Here is a 24,316-nt window from a genome sequence, read left to right on the forward strand (position 1 = left end):
AATAAATATTTATATAAATAAATACTTCACTCAAAAGAAACAATTTTTATACGAGATAAAGCAACATCCAAATATATGCTACCGATAAGAGAGAAAGTTTAATTCAAAGACACGGGTTGAAAGTCAAAAGATGTAAGAGAGATGGCACCATGTAAATAGTAACCATAAGAGAAGTGGGATGGCTATATTAACATCAGATGAGATCGACTTCAAGGGACAGAGCGATAATAATTTAAAAACTAAAGACATAAAACACATCCAGATTGGGTAGGAGGAAGTAACACTGTTGATTTTCACAGGTGACATGACCATATATGTAAAAGTCCTAAATAATCCACTACAATGTATAAGAAATAATTAATGAGATTAGCAAGGTTACAAGATATGAAATTCACATAAAAGTTAACCGTATTTCTATAATAACAATGAATAATCTGAAAATGAAATTAAAAAACAATTCTAGTCACAGTAGCATAAAATGAATAAAACGTTTAGGAATACATTTTAAAGTAATCACAAGACCTGTACAATGAAAGCTATGGAGAGCTGGGCGTGGTGGGCACGCTTGTAATCCCCGCGCTTGGGAGGCTGAGACAGGAGGATCGCGCAGGTTCGAAGCCAGCCTTGGCTACTTGGTGAGGCTCTCAGCACCTTAGTGAGACCCTGTTTCCAAATAAAATACAAAACAGGTCTGGGAGTATAGCCCAAAGGTAGAAAGCCTCTGGGTTCCATCCCTGGCACCACACAAACACACATGCACACACACACACACACACACACACACACACACACACATACCTTATCACTCAAGAAAAAGACAGCTGAATTGAAAGGAGGGCAAAGATGTGAAGAGAAGTTTCACCATCTAAGATAAAAGGATGGCCAATAAGCACATGAAACGAAAAAGCAAATTAAAATCACGAGGAGAGCCACTACAGGTTCACTACAGCTCTGACTCAAAGCCCTGAGGAGCCAAGGGGTAAAGAGAGTGCAAAAGAGCGGGACCCCTCAGTACACACAGCTGGCGGGCCCGGAAGATGGTAAAGCCTCTGTGCTGAACAGCTGGACGGTTCCTTACGAAGTTAAACGCCAGCTTATTACACGACATTCAACTCCTGTGAAACCACTGAAGGGAAAGATCTGTACTGCCCTCGCAGCTTGTATTTTGGGGCTCACGAGGATGCCCAGCCATCTAGCCTTGTGGTAAACGTGGCTCGTGGGCCTTAGGTTCTGCTCTAGATCTAGGTACTGTGTCTTTTCCATGTAAATATATGAGAAGATTAAATAAAAAAAAAACCATGCTACCATCTTCCCAGATTTCTTAGCTGCCGGTTTGTTTGTGCCTTTTCCTCCATGGGACTGACAAATCCTCTACTCTGCAGTGCTTTATATTAACTCAGTCCACCTAACCACCTGTGAAGAGGGTACTGTTATTATTATCATCACCACTTGCAGATGAAGAAACTGAGCTGGGGATAAAGCAACTCGCCCACGTTGCACTGCGGGTGCACAGAAGAGCGAAGCGCCAAACCCAGGCAGCTGGATCCATAACTGCTGCTAAACAAGGCTGCCGCTCACAAGCACCTGACGCGTATCTGACTGCAGGTTCCAGCACTCAACCCTGACCACTGTCCCCTCACTTCCCTGCGGTCTCCATCAGAGGATGAAGCCCACGTTCAAATGTCAGTTCTCCTAAGAACCCTCATGGGCTTCCCAAGCAGGTGGCTACTTCCTCCTACGCCCTCCTTCTCCCCTCAGCACACGCCTCATTCTAGTACCTGTCCCAGGGGTTTGAATTTTGTTGCCGCCACTGTCTCCCCTATAATACCGTTCATTCATCTTATAGCCCCTCGGCTTAGCCAGTGGCTTCCAGTAAACATTCATGGAGCTGAGTAGGTAACAGCTTGGACTCTTCTGTTTGTCTGTTTTTGGTTTTTAATAGTTCAAAATGTACTCAAAAGCAATATAATTGCATCAACTTCAGCATCTGTAATCCAGGCTTCACTAAGTCTGGCTAATGTATTTCTCTAGGTATTCTTCAAAGAAACGCAGCTTAGAGTCTTCAGGCATTTTAACTGCTTGCTTCTGACATGAGGATTTGCTCCTTTGGATGCTAATTTGCCAGGAAGACTCAAAGGAGAACCAGCTTCCAGGCCTTCAGCCAACCAGCAGAGACAGAGAGGATGTAGATTATGCCAACGGAGACAGGAGGAGGAAGAGCAAGCAGGAGAAAGGTACAGGGTGTCCATGCCAAACTCAGGGAATTGCCACCAGAGGCACTTGTGAGGAAAAACCCAAAATTTAAACCTAAAGTAGAGAAGAAGGGGGAACAACCAAATGCCAGTTGAAAAAAACGAATTCATTAATTTTAAAATCCTGTAATTTCATGCAAGAGTTCGCTAGGAGAGCATGCAGTCGTATTCTAGGCCTTCCTTTGGAGTGGGTGGATTCATGGGAGACACTGCCATATAAATATGAAGGCAGGCACATGTAAAAAGGTGCAGCCCCTCTCATTTGCAACAGAAGATCTTAGAAATGCCTACGAAAAGTCATAAATTCTCTGAAGGTGGCTCAGTCATTTTCTGGGCTTTAGCTCAATATCTCTCTCCAATCTCTTCTCTCTCTCTCTCTCTCTCTCTCTCTCTCTCTCTCTCTCTCTCTCTGCAATTCTCTCTTAGTATTGCCTAAAAATATCTCTGTAAAGCAAGAGTGGAGAAGAAAATGATACTTTTTTAAAAAACAGGAAATATCCCTTGTAAAGAACTGGGCTCTACCACCCCCCCAGCCCACCCACCAGCGTGCACCTGACACCCAAGCCAGCTTCCTCTGGGGAGGAGCCTGAGCATCGACGCTGAGCCTCCCACCCACCTCCTGGGAGGCTCACCTAGGCCCACTCCCCACAGGTTCACCAAAGTACCAAGACAGCTGTGGGGGCCTGACAGGCTAGGAGAGGGTGACGCTTGGCTTCCTCCTTGCCCCCACAGGACGTGTCATTTGAAGTGTCCCCGAGGGGCATCTACAGAGGCCAGACAAAGCTCTCGTGTCCAACTTCAGCCCTTGAGGTTTCGACTGGAAGAGCTGCACACTTGAAGTTTTAAAACAACTCGGGTCTGGGAGGCCATGGGAACAAACGTTCTCAGTAGGGAGACCAAGGAAGCTCTTTCCTGCTGCAGGAAATCCGGAATTCCATCCAGATGTGCACACCACACATCTGGCAGAATTAGCTTAGTAGACTTAAGTAAGGAGGCCAAGAGGCACTTGAAGTTCACCATGCCAGAAATAAAGGCTATCAGGGTCTGTGTGGGGAATTACAATAAAGACAACATTGTCGTAAACACCCTCTACTCTCAGAGGACAGAAGTGGCGATCCCCATGTTCTTTCCAGAAAACATCGTTTCTTGCTGGAGTCCAGGAAACTCTGGTTAGGCACTCTGTGTCCTCCTTGGACAGAGTGAGATCGTGCTCAGGAACACCTAGGAGGCCATAGCACACCTCCTTGTCTACTTCCTGCAACAGCTGGAGCAGCAGTTTCACGAAGCTGGCCTAGGCCGCGCAGTCGGCCTCACACGCCCAGCACATCTGCCTCTCCTCAATAATGCTGTATTAGTGATTTTAAAGAAAATATATATAGGCAGGCAGCCATGAACCTCAGCCATCTTAGCTGAAATGAGAAGAACATTCACTGCTGCATCCGTTCATGCCCAACCATGTAACAGACACCACTTAAGGGCACGGTGGCCCACTCCTGTAACCCCAGCTATGCAGGAGGCTGAGGCAGGAAGATCACAAGTCCGAGGCCAGCCTTGGCAACTTAGCGAGGTCCTCTTTCAAAGTGAACATTTTTTAAATGGATGGAGATGGAGCTCAATCGGAGAGCACTTGTGTAGCATAGTTTGGTACCCAGCATGGGGTGGGGGCAGATCTGTCTCTAAATAGAACAGATAAGAATTCTTGCCCAAGTGACAGTAAACAGAGACAGACATAAACTAAATAAGAAAGAGCATGCTGCGGGCAAAGAGTTAACAAATCCCTTCCTCTTCTGCTTGAGAATTTGACCTTAGGTTAACTTTCAAGTTCTGTTCCCTTGGAAACCCAATAAAGATAAAGTCATTTGTGTTCCTAGGCAACGTTGCTTATGATAAAAATAATCCCTAATTGATAACTTGCATCTGGACCGGGAGGAGCTACAGACACCTGCTGGGGACGCCAGCCTCGGGCCCCTCAAGTGTGATAACTCCTATGAGTGAGCGTGGCCGAGGGGCTGAGTGCGCGGGGCGGGCGGTTCACACGGCTGCTCATCCTAGCGTCCTTCTTAGCACCCGAGCTGTCAGCTGAGGTGAGGGGTGGAAAGCAAACCCAACGCTGCCCTTGGGCGCCGTTCTGTGTCCTTCTAGGTGAAGGTGCCAAGCGTGGCCCTTAAGACGTGGGTGAGTCAGCACTCACCTGAGAAGCCCCTAGAGACACAGTCCATGTGCTGCTCATTAAATGCTCAGGAGAAGAAAGGATGGCGTGGCTCCCCAAAATGCCCAGGCGGGACCTCCCTCCCCCACACGGCACTGCCAGGTCCCCTCTCTCCTTGGCTACTAGGCATCCACACACACATCTTCAGGTCTTTGCTCCAAGGCTTCCTCAGAAAAACCCTCGTAACCACCAACCTAGGGCCTCTCGGACCCGGGTGCCTTTCCTCCTCGGCGCTGCAACTATCTGGGGATGTGGTTATGCATCCAGGAGAGGTCTGATGCTTCTCCAGAGGTGCGGGGTCCATTTGACACCATCTTATCCAGCACCTGCGGAATGCTTGCAAGAGCAGGAGCTGAGGGCGCTCACTGAAGCCAAGCAGCAGCGGGCAGACACCTCAGCCCTCACTGTGTCCCTGCGGCAGGTGTGACTCAGAGAGGGTCGGCAAATCCTGCCATGGGACACCTGCACTCCCCAGGGGAATCGATGTCCAGTTATATCAAGAAGTATTGGGAGATGCCAATAGAAGAGCCAACTCTAGTTGTTAGGCATCATGTTATAAACTCCCTTTTTATTTTATTTTTATTTTTGTATTTATTTGGTACTGGGGTTCCTGGAAGCCCTTCTACCTCCAGGCTACATACACTCCCAGACACCTATTTTTTATATTTTTTTATTTGGAAACAGGGTCTCTTAAGCCAGCGAGGCTGGCTTCGAACCTGCGCAATCTTCCTGTCTCCGCCTCCCAAGCGCAGGGATTACAAGCGTGCACCACCACACCTGGCTACAACTACCTTTTTAAAGAAAAAGCTGCGAAGCAAAAATCTAAGGCAAGAAAAAAAAATAACAGTGTCTCTTCTGCCTTCCTAGAAGGCTTATTAGTCTACTCGTAAATATTCATATTTTCCTGCTGGAATGGACATCCCGCAGGGATCATTCGCCATCTCTACCCTAGCTCCTAGCACATAAACGTTTGACAGATGAATAAACAGGGGACTGAATAAGCAGACAAGTGAGGAATCCCTCCCTCTCCTCCTGCCCCTAAAACTGAAAATCACTGCCCTGGGCAAACCCCAGACAAACTCAAGACTTCAGGGAATTCTAGTCGGCCTCCCCATGTTGCAGTCTGCCTTCTCAGAGGCAGAGTCCAGCTGGGCACAGCACTGTGGGCAGGACCTTCGTGAGATGCAGAGCTACTGACAGTCCCCGCCCCAAGCCCCTCTGCACTGTGGAGCCTGAAACAGCTCCCCGGTCCTGCTGCTGGGGCCCAGGGTGCCAGCAACGCGGCACCTATCTTGCTGAAAGCAAATAGAGCTTTCCCGGGGCCCTGGATTCTAATGCTCATTAAGTGCTGGCTCGGGAAGTGCTGGAAGCAATTGCCAGTCCCCAATAATTCATCACAGAAGAAAGTGGTCCTGGAGCTTCATAACTAAAGTAGATAAGGAGTCCTTTGTGTCCCTAAGTAAGGTTGCAATGGCTGAGCCAGACCAGCCCACATTTGAGCAAAACAGATTTGCATGATGGTGTGTGTGTGTGTGTGTGTGACAGAGAGAGAGAGAGAGCGAGAGAGAGAGGGAGCGAGAGAGAGAGAGAGAGAGAGCACAAACCAGGGCATTCCACATTTTTCTGAGGGAGGGGTGTACTAGGAATGGAACCTAGGGGCATTCTACCTCCAAGCTATACCCCCAGCCCTATTTTTTATTCTTTATTTTGAAACAGAGTCTCACTGAGTTGCAAAGGGCCTCAGTAGCTGAGGCTGTCTTTGAACTGCGATCCTCCTGTCTCAGCCTCCCAAATGCTGGGATTACAAGCGTGCACCACCATGCCTGGCTGGTATTCCACCTTTTCTTTCTTTTTTTTTTTTTTTTTTTTTTTTTGGTGGTACTGGGGGTGGAACCCAGAGGCTTTCCACCTCGGGGCTATACTCCCAGACCTCTTTTATATTTTATTTTGAAGCAGGGTCTCACTAAGTTGCTGAGAGCCTCACTAAGTAGCTGAGGCTGGCTTCGAACCTGTGCGATCCTCCTGTCTCAGCCTCCCAAGCGCGGGGGTTACAAGCGTGCGCCACCATGCCTGGCTGGTATTCCACCTTTTTATGTTTGGTTTTGAAACAGGGTCTTACTAGGTTGCTGAGGGCCTCACTAAATTGATGAAACTGTCCTCATACCTGCAAAAGGCAGGTATCCTTCTGTCTCAGCCTCCCAAGTACTGAGATTACAGGCACGCACCACCACGCCTGGCTTGCCTAATACTTTTTATTCCATAAATAAGTACACCTCAGCTGGCTCTAAAAAGGCCTTATCTTCTAGTGTAGCATGTCTTTGACTCAGGACTTCTTTTGCAAGATGCCCTGGGCGTGGCTATTACAGTCCCAGTGCTGCGGCCAGCCCGTCATGGGGGCCTGGCCTGCTCACTTCCAACAGTGCTGGGTTCTCGTAAGTTAGCTAGCGAGGGTTTCAAGAAACACTGGCTGACTACTTAGCGGGCCCTCTCTGGACCTCAACAACAAGGGGCAAAGATGAAACAACCACTGTCTAGCTCCTGTCGGAGGTCCACACCCTGCAGAGCGGGCGCCTCTGTCAGCTCCACCTGGTGAAAACGCGGCCCCTGGGGAGCGAGTCGTGGGAGGTGCATGGCAGTGAGCAGGGCTGGTCCTTCCAGACCTGCGTGCCTGGCTGGCACAGGGCACCCCATGTGGGAGCGCCCTCCCTGTGCAGAGCCCCGCCTTAGAAGCTGCTGGGCCCCTCGGCCTCCACCCGCTCTGAGCGTGATTCCTGCAGGGGTCAGAGCAGCCACAAAGCCACGTGAAATGACCCAGGGCCTGCTAAAATGGGGGCTGCAGGCCTGGTGGAGCGAGACTCCCGCCAAGTGAGCCCCCCACCCTCATGCTCCACCCCTGGAGAACGGATCTCTACTTCTTAGCCTGGCATTTGATCTGCCATCCATCCTTCCAGCACCAAGTGAATGGAAGAGAATTGGAAGAGAACAGAAAAGGAAATGGTAGCTGGGCGCGGTGGCGCACACTTGTAATCCCCGCGCTTGGGAGGCGGAGACAGGAGGATCGCGCAGGTTCGAAGCCAGCCGCGCTGGGTTAATGGACCCTGTTTCCAAAAATAAAGTATAAAATAAGTCTGGTAGTGTAGCCCAGAGGTACAAGGGCTTCCAAGAACCCAAGAACCACCAAAAAAAAAAAAAGAAAGAAAGAAAGAAAGAAAGAAAGAAAGAAAGAAAGAAAGAAAAGGAAATAGCACTCAGGAGAATGGCTGCCCCACGCGGCCGCCACTTCCTCCTGTCACTTGCCCCCCCACCTCGCACCTGCCTTCCCCCACCCGGCTCTCAGGCCGGCAGCTCTCCCGGGTGCTTTCTGTTGTGTGATCCAAGGTTCATGCTGTGACTTCTTCACCAATATCTCAGCAGCATTCCGCACTGTGGCCGCTCCCCCTTCCCTGGCACGCTGCCTGGTGGCTCTCCCTCCTCTATGACCGCGCCTCCTGGACCTGGCCTCCGCCTCCTGCCCTCCCCAGGCTGGTCTGCACCCTCTGACCCCGCTGGCTAACCTCATCTAGTGCCTGGATGTTCGATATAATCAACATGCTGAAACTTCTGGGTTTTTGTGGTACTGGAGATGGAACCCAGGGGCTTTCTACCTCCAGGCTACACTCCCAGACCTATTTTTTATATTTTATTTGGAAACAGGGTCTCACTAAGTTGCTGAGAGCCTCACTAAGTAGCTGGGGCTGGCTTTGAACCTGCGGGATCCTCCTGTTGCAGCCTCCCAAGTGCTGGGATTATAGGCGTGCGCCACCATGCCTGGATGAAACTACTATCTTAAACTCAAGTTTTTACACACACACACACACACACACACACACACACACACACACGCATACCTTCTTAGCTGACACTTCTACCCGGATGTCTCACAGGCATCTCAAACACAACATGCCCAAAGTAACATTTCTGATCTCCCTCTCCTGTCCCCACCCCGTTTATCCACTGCTGGAGACCAAAGCCAGGGCGCCATCTCTGTCCCTACCTCCCTCATCCCTGTCCCCAATGCCAGCACCTCAGCTAGGCCTAATATTGGTTCTAACACACATCTCCAACCCTCCCACTTGTCTTGGTCTCTCCTACCACCGCCACCTTCGAGGTACGAGGGGCGCATCTGATGTCCCACCCACCTGTTACCGCCACCGCTGTTCCAGGGATTTGGGGGTCTTCAGCGTGGATCATCAAGCTCCTGTTGTATGCGGACTTAGTAGACCTGGCTTTTTCAGGGCCAGCCAGACAAGAGTCTTTGATCTTCCCCCTTCCACTGGACTCCTTTCAGACTCTGCTGCTGTTGCTTTGCAGAACTGGGGATCACCCCCAGTAGCCGAGCACGCTGCTGGATGTAAAACCACCTCCTGAGACAGTTACGTGCTCGGGAGGCACGCCAGCTACGCCAAGCTATGTTCCAAACCCTTTTCATTTATTACTTTGAAGAGCCTCCCACCTCAGCCTCCCCAGGAGCTGGGATTAAAGGTGTGCACTGCAGCGCCTGGCTTCCTTTCAGATTCTCAGATACATCAGGCTTTCTCCTGGGCACGTCCTGGGCCCGCTACATGGAGAGCTCTGTCTGTCGCCTCCCATCCGCCAGTCTGGGTCTCATCCGGGTGTTGCCTGGCCTGGCCACCTCACTAAGCAGGGCTCCTTCCTCACTTGCTGTCCCCATGCCCATTCCTCTCTCAGCACCATTACAACTTGTAATTATACACCTTGGTTGGCTTAATTATCATCTGTTTGCCTCACCAGACGGTATCCTCCTGAGACCTGGACTATGTCACAGTACTCAGCATACAGCAGAACCCAACAAATACCTGCTGGGTGACTGATCAGACCCATCGAAGGCCAGGTCCTGTGCTGAGAAGTGTATATAAAAAGGCCCAGATTTCTACAGAAACTCACTCCAGCCAGACTTGTGCCTACAAACCCTACAGAACGCGGCAAAACTGACCATAGCTCTAACTCTACCCTCTACCAAACACTGGGAAGGTCCCCAGTCTGTCTGCAATGACATTTCAAGCCTTCTTCAAATCTTTATTCTCTTTCCCAAACTACGTGGCCATCCCCGGACTTCCTTGACACGACACAAACTGTCCTGAAACTGCTGGGCTTCATTCTTCATTCTCCGTGACTCTTAATTCCAGGGATTCCAGGAGGACAGGGCTTAGTCCTTCCTCTTCACTGCTATACCGACACTCCCTGAAGCAGGCTGGCACCTGATGGGCACACACCCAATCCTCACTAAGTGGACAGCAGCGGCCTTCCTGAGCCAGCAGATACGAATGCCGAGAAACTCCAGCGCACGTTCAGAGATTAAGTGCTCTTTCCTTGCTTATGTTTTAAAGAACCACTGTAACTCTAAAAGTCACTAATGTTCATGTATTACCCCCCCACACACTATCTCCTCAGGTAAGCCCATTTCCTTTTCATCTCTGCACCTCTTGAAGAGTGTCCTGTACAAGCAGTCGGCGTGTAATAAATGCTTACAGGAAACACATCTGTTTCTCTCACCTCTCATGCACTAGATGCGGAGTGTCAAAAGTAGTGTGATGTCAAGAAGTGAACCCTACTTCATCTTTTTTTTATTTTTGTATGAGGGATTTAATGGGGGGGGGCATTCTACCTCTGAGCAACACCCCAACCCTTTTTATCTTTTGTGCTGACACAGTATCTGGAAAAGTTAGCAGGCCCTGTCCCTGAACCTGCGATCCTCGATCCTCCTGTCTTGGCCTCACATGTACTGGGATTACAGGCAAGCACCACTAGCCCAGTTAATAAGTGACTTTATCCCCTGCAAGGGAAAGACGGCCTGGAGCTGGGATGCCACGGGCAAGGTGCCCCGGCACCCAGGAGACCGAGGCACTGCGTGTCCAGCCTCCCTTCCTGGCCAGCACCCTCTCCCTGGTGACCTCCCGTGGAGGTCTGTGGCCGCTCTTGTCCCTGCGGTGACAGGCCCTCGGGTGTGCTCCTCAGCAGACCATATCTAAGTCGAGGTTACACTGAGCAGGCTGAATAGTTACAAAGATCAACGGGATTATTTGGGAAGATGAAAAACGTTTTGAAGTCAACACGCAGCGGTGATTAGTGGTCTGTGTGTCTGACCGTTAGAAGAGAACCCTAAATTCCTCTCACCCGCTTTCTTTCCCAGCATGGCTGCAAGCACCCACTCTGACACACCCTCACCTGATTAGCTGACTCCTCTGAGCAGGGCCTCCCACACACAGCTCAAGGGTGCACCTGGCCTCAAGCCCAGCAGGCCCCCAGCTGCTGAGCCCATTTACCTGCTTGCTTCAATTTATCCCTGCCCTCCCTGAGTTAAAAACCAATTCAAACACGGTTTTGCTCACCTCATAAACCTGACACAGCTGACAAGAAGCCAAGTTACCTGAAATGCCCTCTGCAACCCTTTGTTTACAAAGGATGGCTAAATATTCCTTAAACAAAATGCAGGAAATGACCACCATCCCCAACCAAGCTTCTCTGAGGACTCAGACTGCAATGTCTCCAGCGGGAGGAACATCCCTCTTCTCCTCTGAAGGCTCAGGGAAGCAGGGACGAGGCAGACTCTCTGCCATCATTGCTGCCCAGTGAGGACCCCTGGGCCCCCTACTTCATCAGACACCCCCGCAGGTTGTCGATGGCTAGGCGCTACCCAAGCCAATTCGTTTTTTCTTTTTGGTGGTACTGGGGATCAAACCCAAGGGCGTTCTACCTCCAAGATGCACCCCCAGCCCTTTTGAATTTTTATTTGGAAACAAAGTCTCACTAGGTTGCTGAGGACCTTGCTAAGTTGCTACTGTGGGCTTCAAACCCACCATTCTCCTGTCTCAGCCCCCCCAGCACTGGGATTATAGGCATGCACCTCCATGCCCGGCTCCCAGACTGGCTCTTACGCACCGTGAGCTGAGTTCACTGAATAAACCTCCTGCCTCCCGGCCCTGCAGAGTGAGGCCACAGGCCCTGACCGTCCACTTCCACAGGACTCTGCCCTTACTGTGGCCCCACCTTTCCCCTGCAGCGGGGCGCGCCCTCATCGGACGCCCCACTTCCCGACTGCCAGGGGCTCAGTCTTCACCAAGTGCGCTGTGTATTTCCCCACTGGCTCCTCTCCACAGCTCTGGACACTAGGTGACATTAGCCCTATTTTGTAGATAGAGAAACCCAGGCCTGGCAAGTAAACAGGCCGCTCCTTAGTCCTGGTCTGGCCCAAACACCTTGCTGCCCCTCACGCAAAAGCCTGCTGTGGCTGAGGGTGGCCAGGCAGGTCCCGAACCCTTGGAGGCGAGGCCTGGCCTCCCTGGGGGAGAGCTGCTGGGGCACCTCTGTGGAGTCCTGACAGCCTTTTTCCATCCTTAGCAGGCTTGTTGCTTCCCCCAGAGGGAAGAGAGAGGGGTGAGAAGGAGAGGTGGCGCCCAAGTTGGGCCACACCCAGACCCCATGGCAGCCATGCTGGAGGGGGGGGAGGGGAAGAGACGACAGCAAGGAGAAGAGGCATCTGGTGACACACCACCTGAGCAGAAATCGCCAAGGCTGGGACACCTGCGCCACCCGCCCTGGGGTCCATGCCCCTCAGAGAGCCAGGCCCCCAGACAGGGCAACAACTTCCCTCGGGGCACAGTGGTAAATGACTGACTCAGACAGCTGGAGCCCAGAGCCTGTGAGCCCCAGCCAGTGACCCGCTGAGTCTGGACTCCTCTGTGAAGTCAGGGCCGTGCTGCAATTTATAGGACGGCGCTGGAGACAAGCGCGGGGCCCTGGGAGCTGAGCACCGGAAGCCCAGGGCCTGGGCCTGGCAGCAGCTCCGCCCACAGAGGCGCAAGGTCACCAGTTTGGCAGTCACCCCTGGAAAAGACAGGAAGGTTATAAAAAGTAGGATCCAAGCCCTGCGTGCTGGCACACACTTGTAATGCCAGTACTTGGGAGGCTGAGACTGGAGGATCGCAGGTTCGTGGCCAGCCTCAGCTACTTAGTGAGGCCCTCCTCAACTTAGTGGAGACCCAAATAAGAAGAAGAAAAAATAGGGCTGAGGGCTTAGCTTGGAGCTAGACGTCCCTGGGTTCAATCCCCAGTACCACAAAAAAAAATTTTTTTAAACATTTATTACTCTAACTCAGAAGTCCTCGGGAATGACAACCGAAAAGCCGAGTATATGTTTAAATGTACTTCTAAAGAACTAAGATTTGTTCCACCTACTTCCACTTTTCGCTGGCCATCTCTTCGAGACTGTATCTTCTTACAGTGACAATGAGTCCTGTGCTTGATAGGCCTCCAAACATGCAAGGGGGAAGTACAGAAAACCAAACGGCCGCAGGATAATAGGAGCAAACACGCCAGAAGCTGGGCTGCGGGAGGCCTGGGGCAGCAGCCACATCTATTCTGCTAGCAGCATCCACCGACGCTGCGTGTGGCTCTGGGGACACGGTACTCGTTGGACAGTCGGGCGGCCTAAAGCGCTTGGCATGCCAGACCTCCCGGTCTCTCTCCTCTCCACACTTGGTGCTCTCAACACCGACCCCACCTCCGCCTACCTGCGAGTAATCTCTCCACACTGCTGCTAAGCCTGCCCAGCCTTTAAACCCTGCGGCTGGCAGGGCCCTCTGAGAGCGCCTGGTCTTTAGAGTGTAGAGAGAAGAGTAAGGAGAGGAAGGCTTCAAAGGCAAGCGGAGGGCCACACCAATGGACACTTCCTTGAACTCGAATAAAGTAAAATGGGAGACGAGTCAGAACGCATCTACTGCGTGTAACCCACCACGAGTGCCAGCCTCCGTTATTATAGTTTAGCTGGGCTCCAAGGCGCAACCAGTGTTTCAGATGATGAGGTCCAAGGCCAAGAGTCCTGCTTCCTCCCCCTCCCCGAGGAGAAGGCTTCAAAGATAGAAGGCAGTTATCCAGTCCACCCTGATCCATCCCACAGAAAGCATTCTCAGCAGGAAGTATTGGCCCGGCCCCCCTGGGAGCGCAAAGGGAATTCAGTCCTGTCTCTGGATTTTCATATTGATAAGATTCCCACAGGTTAGAGTTCAGAGAGCAAGGGCTGGGGTTCTTCTGCGATGACCGCCATATCTTTTGTGTGAAAAGGGAAAAGAAACTGATGACTAAAAAAAATATTCCATGTGTTCCCTCCCTCCCCCCACTATTTACAAAATCAAAGACGACAGAATCTCAGCCCGGGGGACACACACCTTTGCTCAGATGATCTCAGTCAGAGGCAGATGAGATCAAACTCGGAGCATCTTTGTGCCAAAGCCACAAGCCACTGCAAACCTTGGGGTGTTTACCGAGGCCTTGTCTGGGCCATGCTGAGCTGAGCCAGTGGCCTTGCGAGCAACGCAGCCTTTTCTCCTAAACGGTTTAGTAGGATTGAGGAAACAAGCATTTATTCTAGACAATGCAAAATGGATGCATGCAGGTGGGCCAGGCAGGTGAAATTTCACTTCTGTGAGCTACGCCCCAAGGTTTGAAGCTCCTAAAGATGAAGAGGGAGCAGCTCCATCATTATGTTTCCAGAAGCCGGGGCCTGCGTCCCCTCTGCCATTCAAAGCGCCACTGAACTACTGCTCCTAGGGGAAGGGGACAGACAGGGAGGGGCCTCCCATGCAAAGCCCGGAGGGCTAAGAGGAACCCGGTACCTACTGTTGTTCTTCATGCACATCTATCCTGCAGCACAAGGTCAAAACAAGGGACAACTGAGGAAATGTGGAACAGAATCAGCGTGTCGCTCACAACAACAATTCAAAAGGAAAACAGACATCAAACGCATTGGAGAGCTGCCCCTTCCGCTCATGTTTTCAGCCCTCGGCGCCCCTCTTCAAAGGCAGCTTACGTACAAAAGGTTCTCAGGGACACGGCCACTTTCATAAGAACGCCTTGGGTTGGGCAAACCCAGTTCTCTGAACTGAGCAGCACTGGAAGGGGATGCTGCCTTGTGCCGGGCTGCCAGGTCATTTGCTTTCCCTCAACAGGAGGAGGCCCGTGCGGTGCATTGGTGTGGGGACGGGCACCTGGAGCTGGCCCCCGAGAACACCCACCCGTCCTAGTCCCGACCTGCGGCTCACGGCACGTAAGCTCCCTCCTCCCTCCCTTCCCCACCTTCAGGTCTCAAGGGGAAGCAAGAGAGCTGGGCGGAGTGGAGACAAAAAGAGCCGATGCTCATTGTTTTCCAAAAAGACTCCAGGTATAGCTCATATTTAAACTGGCTTTATGATAACAACTAAGCCGGAGACGGCATCATGAAGCTTTCTACTTTCCTTATTTAGGAAGTGGATTGAAAAAAAATGAAGAACGCTTACCCATTTTTGAAATAGAGGACATGGGCTCTCTGAAGTCCTGTTTCCAGGAAAAAACCTAGTTCTTGATCGTGGGGAGCAGGGCCAGGCTTAGGGCTTCTGTTTTGAATATTAGTAAGTATTACCTAGAAGGGGAGAAAATGGGAAAACTAATCAGATGCACATCCACACCTGCTTCCTTCACACCCTAGCTCTAGATGCACTGTGCGGCTTGAACCCCGCCTCCTTCAAGGGCAGTAGTCTGCACAGTACCCAGCAGAAGCGCAAGCGTCAGGAGAGCAGAGAGTGGCTCCCATCAGACAGGGAGCAACCGGCGGCACACGGGGCCCTCCTGGCACCCAGAGCTGAGGGGACAGTGCTGGGAGATGCTGGCCGCCAGGATGCCGAGAGGGAGGTGCAGCGACACAGGGTAGGTCCAGCAAGGGCGGCAAGTCTTGTCCACTGACAGCTGAGGTTGCCAGCAGGCCCCCTGTGGCCTCAGCTCTGCATGAGCCTGAGCTCTAGAGAGTTGGGAACGAGACTGACACTGGCCCTGGAATTAACCAGGAGGCTTCAGCGCGGAGGCCAATGGGCAGAGTGGTCAGCCATTATCATGAGAGCTGAGAAAGCAATGGATTTCTCTCCCCCCCAGTTTGACCTCTTATCAACAGGTTACAGGGTTTGAAAGATTTAAATGTTTAGCTCTAAAAGAAAGATGGCTCACTAACCAGGGAAAGACATGTAAGTTGAGTTAGCCATCAGCTACTCTGTACACTTGGTGGTTAAATATAGTTCTTCTCAAAGAGAATCTACTGTGGCTCACATAGAAACCATACAAGTGTCCCGCAAACACGCTGTCCACATCTGCCGGAAGGCAGCAGCTCTTCAAAAGACCCAGTTATTAGCCAAACCCTAGAAGCTCTGAAATCATTGAATAGAGTTGAAACAATTTATTGTTTCTGTAACCTGAGAGATTAGGGGTAAAGTAGAAGGCTCAGAATGAACACACCTTGAGAAAGGGAATCCACTGGGCACCCCTTGCACCCGGACCGCATGCCAGCATCTTAGCAAGGGCCACTTTCGCCGTCCGGCCTGGACCCTTCCCCAGCCCAACACACCCACCAGTGTCCCCCCACTTGGGACCCTTGATCCACCCCACTGCAGGGTCCTTCCACAGCTGGAGATGCAAGCTTCAAATCCATCCATATGTTGCCAACTCCCAAATTTAACCTCTAGTCCAGACATTCTCACTCAACTCCAGACTCATGTAGCCAGACCTGCCACTTGGAGGTACAAGAATGAAACTTTAAAATATTATCTTTTGGGTTAGGCCCAGTGGTACACATCTATAATTCTAGTACTTGGGAAGCTGAGACAGGAGGATCACAGGTTTCAGGCCAGCCTCAGCAATCTAGCAAGACTCTGTTTCAAAACAAAAAATAATAAAGACAGGGGGTACAGCTCAAAGATAGAATGTCCCTGGGTTCAATCCTTAATACTCCCCTCAAAAAAATTATCTTTCATCTGTTTTTGAGCATATTCGGTTTTGTTGTTGTTGTTGTTGTTGGTTTGTTTGTTTGGTGGTGGTACTGGGGTTCCTGGAAACCCTTCTACCTCCGGGCTACACTCCCAGACATATTTTATATTTATATTTTTTTATTTGGAAACAGGATCTCTTAAGCCTGCAAGGCTGGCTTCGAATCTGCACGATCCTCCTGTCTCCGCCTCCCAAGCGTGGAGATTACAAGCGTGCACCACCACGCCCGGCCATATTAGTTAATTTTAAAGCCCAAAGAATTCAATACAGCACAAAGAAAGTTAAAAATCACCTCAAAAATCCCACCACAAAAATATAACCTTAGCAACAATTTGGATATCTTGGTGTGTGTGTGTGTGTGTGTGTGTGTGTGTGTGTGTGTATATCAAAGAAAGATAAAAGTCATTTTAGAAAAAAAGGATGATGCTATATATACTAGATTTAAATTTAACTATTACATTTAATTTAGTTAAATTTGACAGATGAAACCAAAGTGTAACCAAAGTAACCACTCAAATTTTAAAAAGTATTTTTATTCATATAGTTCATTAAATCTCTTAATGTTAAAAATATATGTTCTGTTTATTCTGTGTGTTTATGTATGTAATGAGTATAAATGTCACACACCAAGAGAGGAAGAAGATATTTTATCTACATAATTCAACTTTATATAATAGTTATTGGAACGTGATATAGAAATAAATATACTCACACTTGCCTTTCCCTTCAAAGCCTTCTGTATTTATACATTACTATTTTTATATTTGTCTCCCACTTTTGCTATATTACTATTTTTATATTTCCATACAAATATATATGTTGTATACATACACACACACACACACACACACACACACACACGAGTTATGGTTGTTTTATTTTTCAGGAATACAAAGTGCACACTCTCTTTTCCCTCCCTCTCTTCCTTCCTTTCCTTTTATTTGCAGTTTTGGGGATAGTAGCCAAGACCTTTCTTGCTAAGGCAAAAGCCCTACCACTGAGCTACCCCTAGCCCTTTGCACTGTCCACATAACTGCAGCTTTGTGGTAAGTGAAGAGGGAGGGAAATGTGAGCCCATCTATTTTATTCTTTTATTTCAAAATTGTCCTTGCTATTTCAATCACATGCATTTCCACACGAATTTTTTAACCAGCTTGTAATTTTTGCAAAAGAGTGGCTCATATTTTGAGAGGGACTCCATTAAATTTGTAGATCAATTTGGGGGGTATTGCCATTTTAACAAATTATTTCAATCCATGAACATGGGATGTCTTTTCATTTATCTAGATCTCCTTTTACTTCTTTTAACAATGTTTTATAGTTTTAGTGTACATGTTTTTGTTAAATTTATTCTTATGTGTTTCATAATTTTGATGATATTATAAGTATAACTGTCTTCTTAATTTCATTTTAGGCTATTCATTGCCAATACATAAAAAAATATGTGATTTTTGTATGACAACTTTGTATCTTATAACTTTGCTGAACTTATTAGTTCTAATAGCATTTTGTGTATGGGTTCCTTAGAATCTTCTATGTATAAAATCATGTTACTTGCAAGTAGTGTTTTATTTCTTCCTTTCCAATATGGATGCCTTTTATTTCTTCTTGTACTATTTTGAATGCCTAGGACAATATTGAGTAGAAGTGACAGGAGCAGAAATCTTTATCTGTTTCCTAATCTTGGGTGGAAAGCATCCAGTCTTTTACAATTTGTCAGATGTGAAGTTTTCATAAATGTCCTATGTCAGGTTGATAAGATGCCCTTCCACATCTGGTTTGGTGGATTTTTTATAATAAAAGTGTATTGGATTTTATCAAATGCTTTCTCTGCATCTAGTGAGATGGTCATGTGATTTCATTCCTTATATACTGATATGCTGTATCACACTAATTAATTCTCAGATGTTAAATCACTTTTCCCTCCTGAAAGGAGTCTCTTTTGTTATATGTATTCCTTTCTCTAGATACTCCTTAATTTATGATGGGGTTAATCCTAATAAACACATAGCAATGCATTTAATACACCTAACCTACTGAATATCTACTTTAAACATGCTGAAAACATGCTGCCTATACTTGGGCAAAATATCTAACACAAAGTCTTAATAAGTGTTGAATAATTTATATAATCATCAAATATCTGTAGTCAAAAACTGCTACCAACACAGTGCATTATACAGTATTAGCTGTTTCGCCTCATGAGTGCATGGTTAATTTGAAGCTGTAGTTCTCTACAACTGCCCAGCACAGGGAGACAGTATAATGTTGCATATGACTAGCACAGGAAAAGACCAAAATTCAACATTCAAAGTATAGTTTCTACTGAAGGTGCACTCCTTTCACATCATTTTAAAGTTAAAAAAAATTAAAAGTCTAGCCATCATAGCCAGGAACCATATATATATATATATATATATATATATATATATATATATATACACACAATTCAACTTGCTGGTATTGTGTTGAGTATATTTGTGTCTATATTCAGAAGAGACATTTGTCTCATAAAATGAGTTAGAAAGTGTTTCCTCCTCTCCTAATTTCTGGAAGTCTGTGTAGTACTGTTATCATTTCTCCCTTGAACATTGGTGGGAGTCATTAATGAAGCCAAGTGGACCTACTGCGTTTGTTGTTGTTGTTGTTGTTTTGTTGTTGTTGTTGTTGTTTGCCTTTTTTAATGGGGAGGTTTTATCTACAAATTCAACTTTTAAAATAGGTACACAGATATTCAGATTACCTATTCCCTCTCGGGTGATCTCTGGTAGTTTTAGTCTTTAAAAGGAACATGTCTGTTTCTTTGTAAGTGATCAAACTTGTTGGCCTTTGAGGCCGTCAGTGTCTATGAATCTGTAGCACTGTCTCTCCTTACTTCTGGGTATTGGTAATTTGTGTCTTCTTTTATTCTTGTTCAGTTTTGTTAGATATTTATAAGTTTTACTGATTTTCTCAAGAAATCAGCTTCTGATTTCACTGATTCTTCTCTACTGTTTACTGTTTTCTGTTTCACTGATTTGGGGCCTTTTATCATTTCCTTCCTTCTGCTTGCTTTCGTCTACATTTGTGTTGTTGTGGTTACGAGTCTGGGGATGGAACCCAGGGGCATTCTACCTCCGAGAGACACCCTCAACCCTATTTTTTATTCTTTATTTTGAAACCTATTTTTTATTCTTTATTCTTTATTATTCTCACTGAGTTGCAGAGGGCCTCACTAAGTAGCTGAGGCTGTCTGCGAACCGCGATCCTCCCGTCTCAGCCTCCCGAATGCTGGGATGACAAACGCACGCCACCACGCCCGGCTTTTCATTTGTTCTTCTAATATCTTCATTTAGAAACCTAGGTCACGCCGGGCGTGGTGGCGCACGCTTGTAATCCCCGCGCTTGGGAGGCAGAGACAGGAGGATCGCGCAGGTTCAAAGCCTGCTGCGCGCGCTGGCTTAGGAGACCCTGTTTCCAAATAAAAATGTAAAATAGGTCTGGGAGTGTAGCCAGGAGGTAGAAGGGCTTCCAGTACCACCAAAAAAAAAAAAAAAAAGAAAGGAAACCTAGGTCATTGATTTGAACACTTTTCTTCTGTACATTTTGTTTCATACATTTCATAGCCCTCCTATGAGCCTGTTGAAGAACTGGCCCCTTTCATTATGTAATGTATCCCTTCACCTCCGATAATAGTCCTTGTTCATAAGTCTACATTATAACACAGAAATTCTACATTTCTTTTGATTAGCATTCATTTGGTTTATATTTTTATAACTATTTGTCTACTTAAAAAAGTAGACAAATAACATCTGTATTTAAACATCAGTATTTAAAGTGGCTTGCGTAGCATATAGTTATGTCATACTTTTCTGTCCAATCTGAAAAACTCTGCTTTTTAATTGGGCTGCTTCAGCCATTTACATTTAACAGTTTATTTTGTCTAATTTTTTTGTGGAGAGAGTTATAGGGAACTGAACCCAAGGGCATTCTACTTCTGAACTAACCCCCAGCCCTTTTTATATTTTTATTTTGAGGCAGGGTCTGCTAAGTTACTAAGGGTCTGCCATTCAATGAGCAGCTTTTGCTCCACCATGCACTCTCCCACCACCGTGTTCTGCCTTGCCATGGGCCCCGGGCAGCTGGGCCAAATGGTCACGGACTCAAACCATGAGCCAAAACAATTCCTTCTCTTACATTGTCTCAGGTGTTTTGTCATAGCACTGGAAAGCTAACACAAAAGGTTATCGCTCCAATGGCTCTGGCTTGCAGAGCTTCAGATGAACAGTCTGCTCTACCTCTTAACTTCACTCCTCTGTATTTAAAGTTTCTCTTATAGCCTTCAAGATTTTGTCTTTGGTTTCATGAGTTAGGCTACCTTGTAAACAAGTGTGTGTTTATATTTATCTTGCCTGGAGTTCTCTGACATTCTTGTATATGTGGTTTTCTGTGTTTAAATAATTTCGAAAAATTTTCAAGCGGCTTCTCTTCAAATATTTCTTCTGCCTGTTTTTCCTTCCTCCCTTCTTTCCTTTCTCTCCCTCTTTCTCACCTTCCTTCCTATTTTGGGGGTTCCAAAGGCACATATAATATTTTCAAACATCTACTGGATGTTCTACTCCACTCCCCCCTCATTCTATTGTGTGTGTTTATATTTAGATAATTTCAATTAAACTATTTTCAATTAGAAATACTTTTAGGAAAGTGTTTCATCTCTTGTGCTTTGTTATGTGTAGTGTTTCAATTTGACTTTTTAATAATTTCCATCTCTCTGCTGAACTTCCCATCTGTTCATGCATATTGTGTACCTTTCCCACAATATCCTTTAATACATTAATCATGTTTATTTTTAAATTCTGGTCTGATAATTTCAACAGCTTGGTCATTTCAGAGTTTGTTTTATTAGCTGCTTTATATCTTTATAGTGACTTGTTGATTCCTGGTATGTGTGGGGAGGTAATTTTTTATTTATTGTTGAACACTGCACGTAGAAAAAAACACATATTTGTGCCCCACATGGGCACTTATCTATGAATCTGTCTATCAATATCATTTTTTTACTGAATCCACTGTGCAATGAATTTCACAGTCAGGAGCCACATTTACTTTATTCACATATATATACGCTCAGTCTGATGCAAGGTTCAGAATTAATATATGTACTAAGTGAATTAATGAATAAATTTTCAAGTCCAATCATAAATGCAGTTTTTAAAAAGACAACCAGAAGCCGGGCGTGGTGGCTCACACTTGTAATCCCAGCATTCGGGAGGCTGAGACCTGAGGACCATGGTTAGCGGCCAGCCTCAGCTACTTAATGAGGTCCTCTGCAACTTAGTGAGACCCTGTCTCAAAATAAAGAAATAACAAATAGGGTTGGGGGTGTAGCTTGGAGGTCAAATGCCCCTGGGTTCCATCCCCAGACCTGAAAAAAAAAAAAAAAAAAAAGACAACCAGAAACCAGGGCACATGTACTATCTCATTTCCGCCCCACAGAACTCTACTGAGAGGCACATAATGTCATCTCCTTCCTGAAGAAGAAACTGAGCCTCTTCTCTGCTGAGCAGTAGCAAGTGCTAGAGCCGGTGCTGAATCGCAAATCCACCTGACTCCACAGCCCTGCTTCCTCTGCTTTGTCCCATCAATCTGAGCTACACAGCAAAGTCCAAAACACAAGAGGTCAGGGCAGCCAGTTAGGCTTGGAACGGGTAGGATGGGCAGGACTCGGGTAGGAGGCAGAGATCAGGGGTTTCCCTGAAGTCTGAGCACACTGAACAGAATCCTTTCCACACATGGGCCTGGGCAGAAGCACAGTCTGGCAGTGCTAACGCCACCATTTTTTCTGTGTAAACATGTCTATGAGAGGACAGCCGGCTTGTAGCCTCAACAGGCATGTTCTCCACCGGCAAAAGCAAACACTGACAAACAAGGAAGCTGACAGCACTGGGGAAGGCGCCCAGGATTGGAAATCAAATCTCAGGTTCAAGGTCCTCAGCATGTGTGGGGTTGTCTACGATGACCTGGCAGGTCTTCACCGTCTTCATATATGCAATGGGAATAAAAACACCAACTCCTCACATGGTTGTTTTGAATTGCAAATGAGAAATGTAGTGAGCAGAGAGACATTATAATCCTTTGTGGAGATGTATTAAAGAGTCACCTTCAAAAAGGAGCAAAATAAGGATATTTTCTATCACCTTTACTTCTTAAGATTGCTTTAGAAATTCTGGCAAGCTGGGCATGGTGGTACACGCTTGTAATCCCAGCATTTGGGAGGCTGAGACAGGAGGATCGCAGTTCGTGGCCAGCCTCAGGTACTTAGTGAGGCCCTTTGCAACTCAGTGAGACCCTGTTTCAAAATAAAGAATAAAAAAATAGGACCGGGAGATGTAGCTCAGAGGTAGAATGCCCCTATGTTCTATCCCTAGTACCACCGAAAAAAAAAAAAAAAAAAAAAAGAAAAGAAAAGAAAGGAAAGAAATTCTAGCAAAAAGGCAATGAGATGGAAAATACCAGAAATGAAGAAAGCAACAACAAAAATCATTCCTCTGCCACAGACTTATATTTTGGAAAAATGAAAAGAACCAACTCTATTTCCAGAGGACACTTCAGTAGCATAGCCAATAAGCTTACTGCTAACTTGATCAGCCTTCAAGATTCTGCTCAGACGTCACTCTTCCAGACACCATCCCTGAGCTTGCACACTAGCCCGAGACCTTTCTCTGCTGTTTCCCACCAACACGCTCCCCAGGCCGGTCTAGGAAGGTTCTTTCGGGAAAGCTCTGTGGCTTATCCACTCTAGTGCCTGTGACGTTGAGCAGTGCCCAGGATACAGAAGGCACTCAGCACGTGTTTGTGTAAGTGAACTTAAAAACCTTAAGTAGTCTTCTACATGAAAATATAAAGGAAAAACTGCTCCTATTCACACAGCAATGGAAATGGAAAAGATCTTGGCATAAAATAAGAATTTGCAATCTGTAGAACAAAGAGTCTTGACAAAATGGGAAGAGGGTCATAAATGAAAGAGGACTAAATATAATTCTCCAAATTGATATATGGAATTAAAACAATCCAACAAAATCTTGACAGGGTTCTTCTTAAACTCAACAAAACTGTTCTAAAATGTATGCAGAAGTATAAAAAGAAAAAAAGGTAATTCTGAAAACTAATAGTAATAATCATTAATCCTTCAGGTAGTAAAACTCTATTAAACTATGTCACATGGGTGCAATAAAGATTAGTAGAGCTGGGCGTGGTGGCGCACGCTTGTGATCCCCGCGCTTGGGAGGCGGAGACAGGAGGAGCACACAGGTTTGAAGCCAGCCTCGCTGGCTTAAGAGACCCTGTTTCCAAATAATGATGTACATATATATTAAAAATAGGTCTGGAGTATAGCCTGGAGGCAGATGGGTTTCCAGGACCGCCAGTACCACAAAAAAAAAAAAAAAGGATTAGTAGAGAAAATAGGGAAGTCAGAAATTACTAGGGTATCTAAAACTGTAAAAAATATGAGCAGGAAAGGTAAGACCATCTTAAAGTGACATTAAAATTTAGGGGAAAATTACTTAAGAGTCATAACTCCCAAAGAGGTTTGAACGTAATTTTCTTCTAATATTAAAAATGGTTAAAAAGTTTTCAAATCACAGATGGGTTTTATCCCAATATTCAAGTTTTTAAAACAATAAAATGAAATGTAATTATAAAAAGATAATCAGATCCTATACCATTTAGATTTATACCATATAGATTTAAAATTTATAAGCCACTTGCTAGGTGTGGTGGTGCATGCTTGTAATCCCAGCATTTGGGAGACTGAGATGGAAGGATCATGGTTCGAGGACAGCCTCGACTACTGCTTAATGAGGTCCTTTGCAACTCAGTGTGACCCTGTTTCAAAATAAAGAATAAAAACTAGGGTTGGGGGTGTAGCTCGGAGGTAGAATGCCCCTGGGTTCCATTCCCAGTACTGAAAAAAAAGTTAATAAGCCACTTAAAAGTGGAAATTTAGTGATTGGGAAAATAAATATTCAGA

At 46.7% G+C, this 24,316-nt stretch overlaps 1 protein-coding gene across 4 annotated transcripts in view; it reads right to left on the reverse strand.

The window, feature by feature from the left end:
* The window catches only part of TTC7B (tetratricopeptide repeat domain 7B), a gene marked incomplete at both ends in the record, with an annotated part of 236,690 nt that overhangs the window by 149,991 nt on the left and 62,383 nt on the right, over positions 1-24,316 (reverse strand). For 3 of the 4 annotated variants that reach the window (XM_080707808.1, XM_080707806.1, XM_080707805.1), the window contains one exon: positions 14,793-14,914. In XM_080707808.1, the coding sequence (XP_080563934.1) occupies positions 14,793-14,914 (122 nt within the window). Of the gene's footprint in view, positions 1-14,136; positions 14,161-14,792; positions 14,915-24,316 lie in introns of all 4 variants that reach the window. The other variant, XM_080707807.1, reaches the window with a different exon arrangement.

This window comes from Muscardinus avellanarius (assembly GCF_963383645.1).
Source record: "Muscardinus avellanarius genome assembly, chromosome: 12".
Classification (NCBI taxonomy): domain Eukaryota; kingdom Metazoa; phylum Chordata; class Mammalia; order Rodentia; family Gliridae; genus Muscardinus; species Muscardinus avellanarius.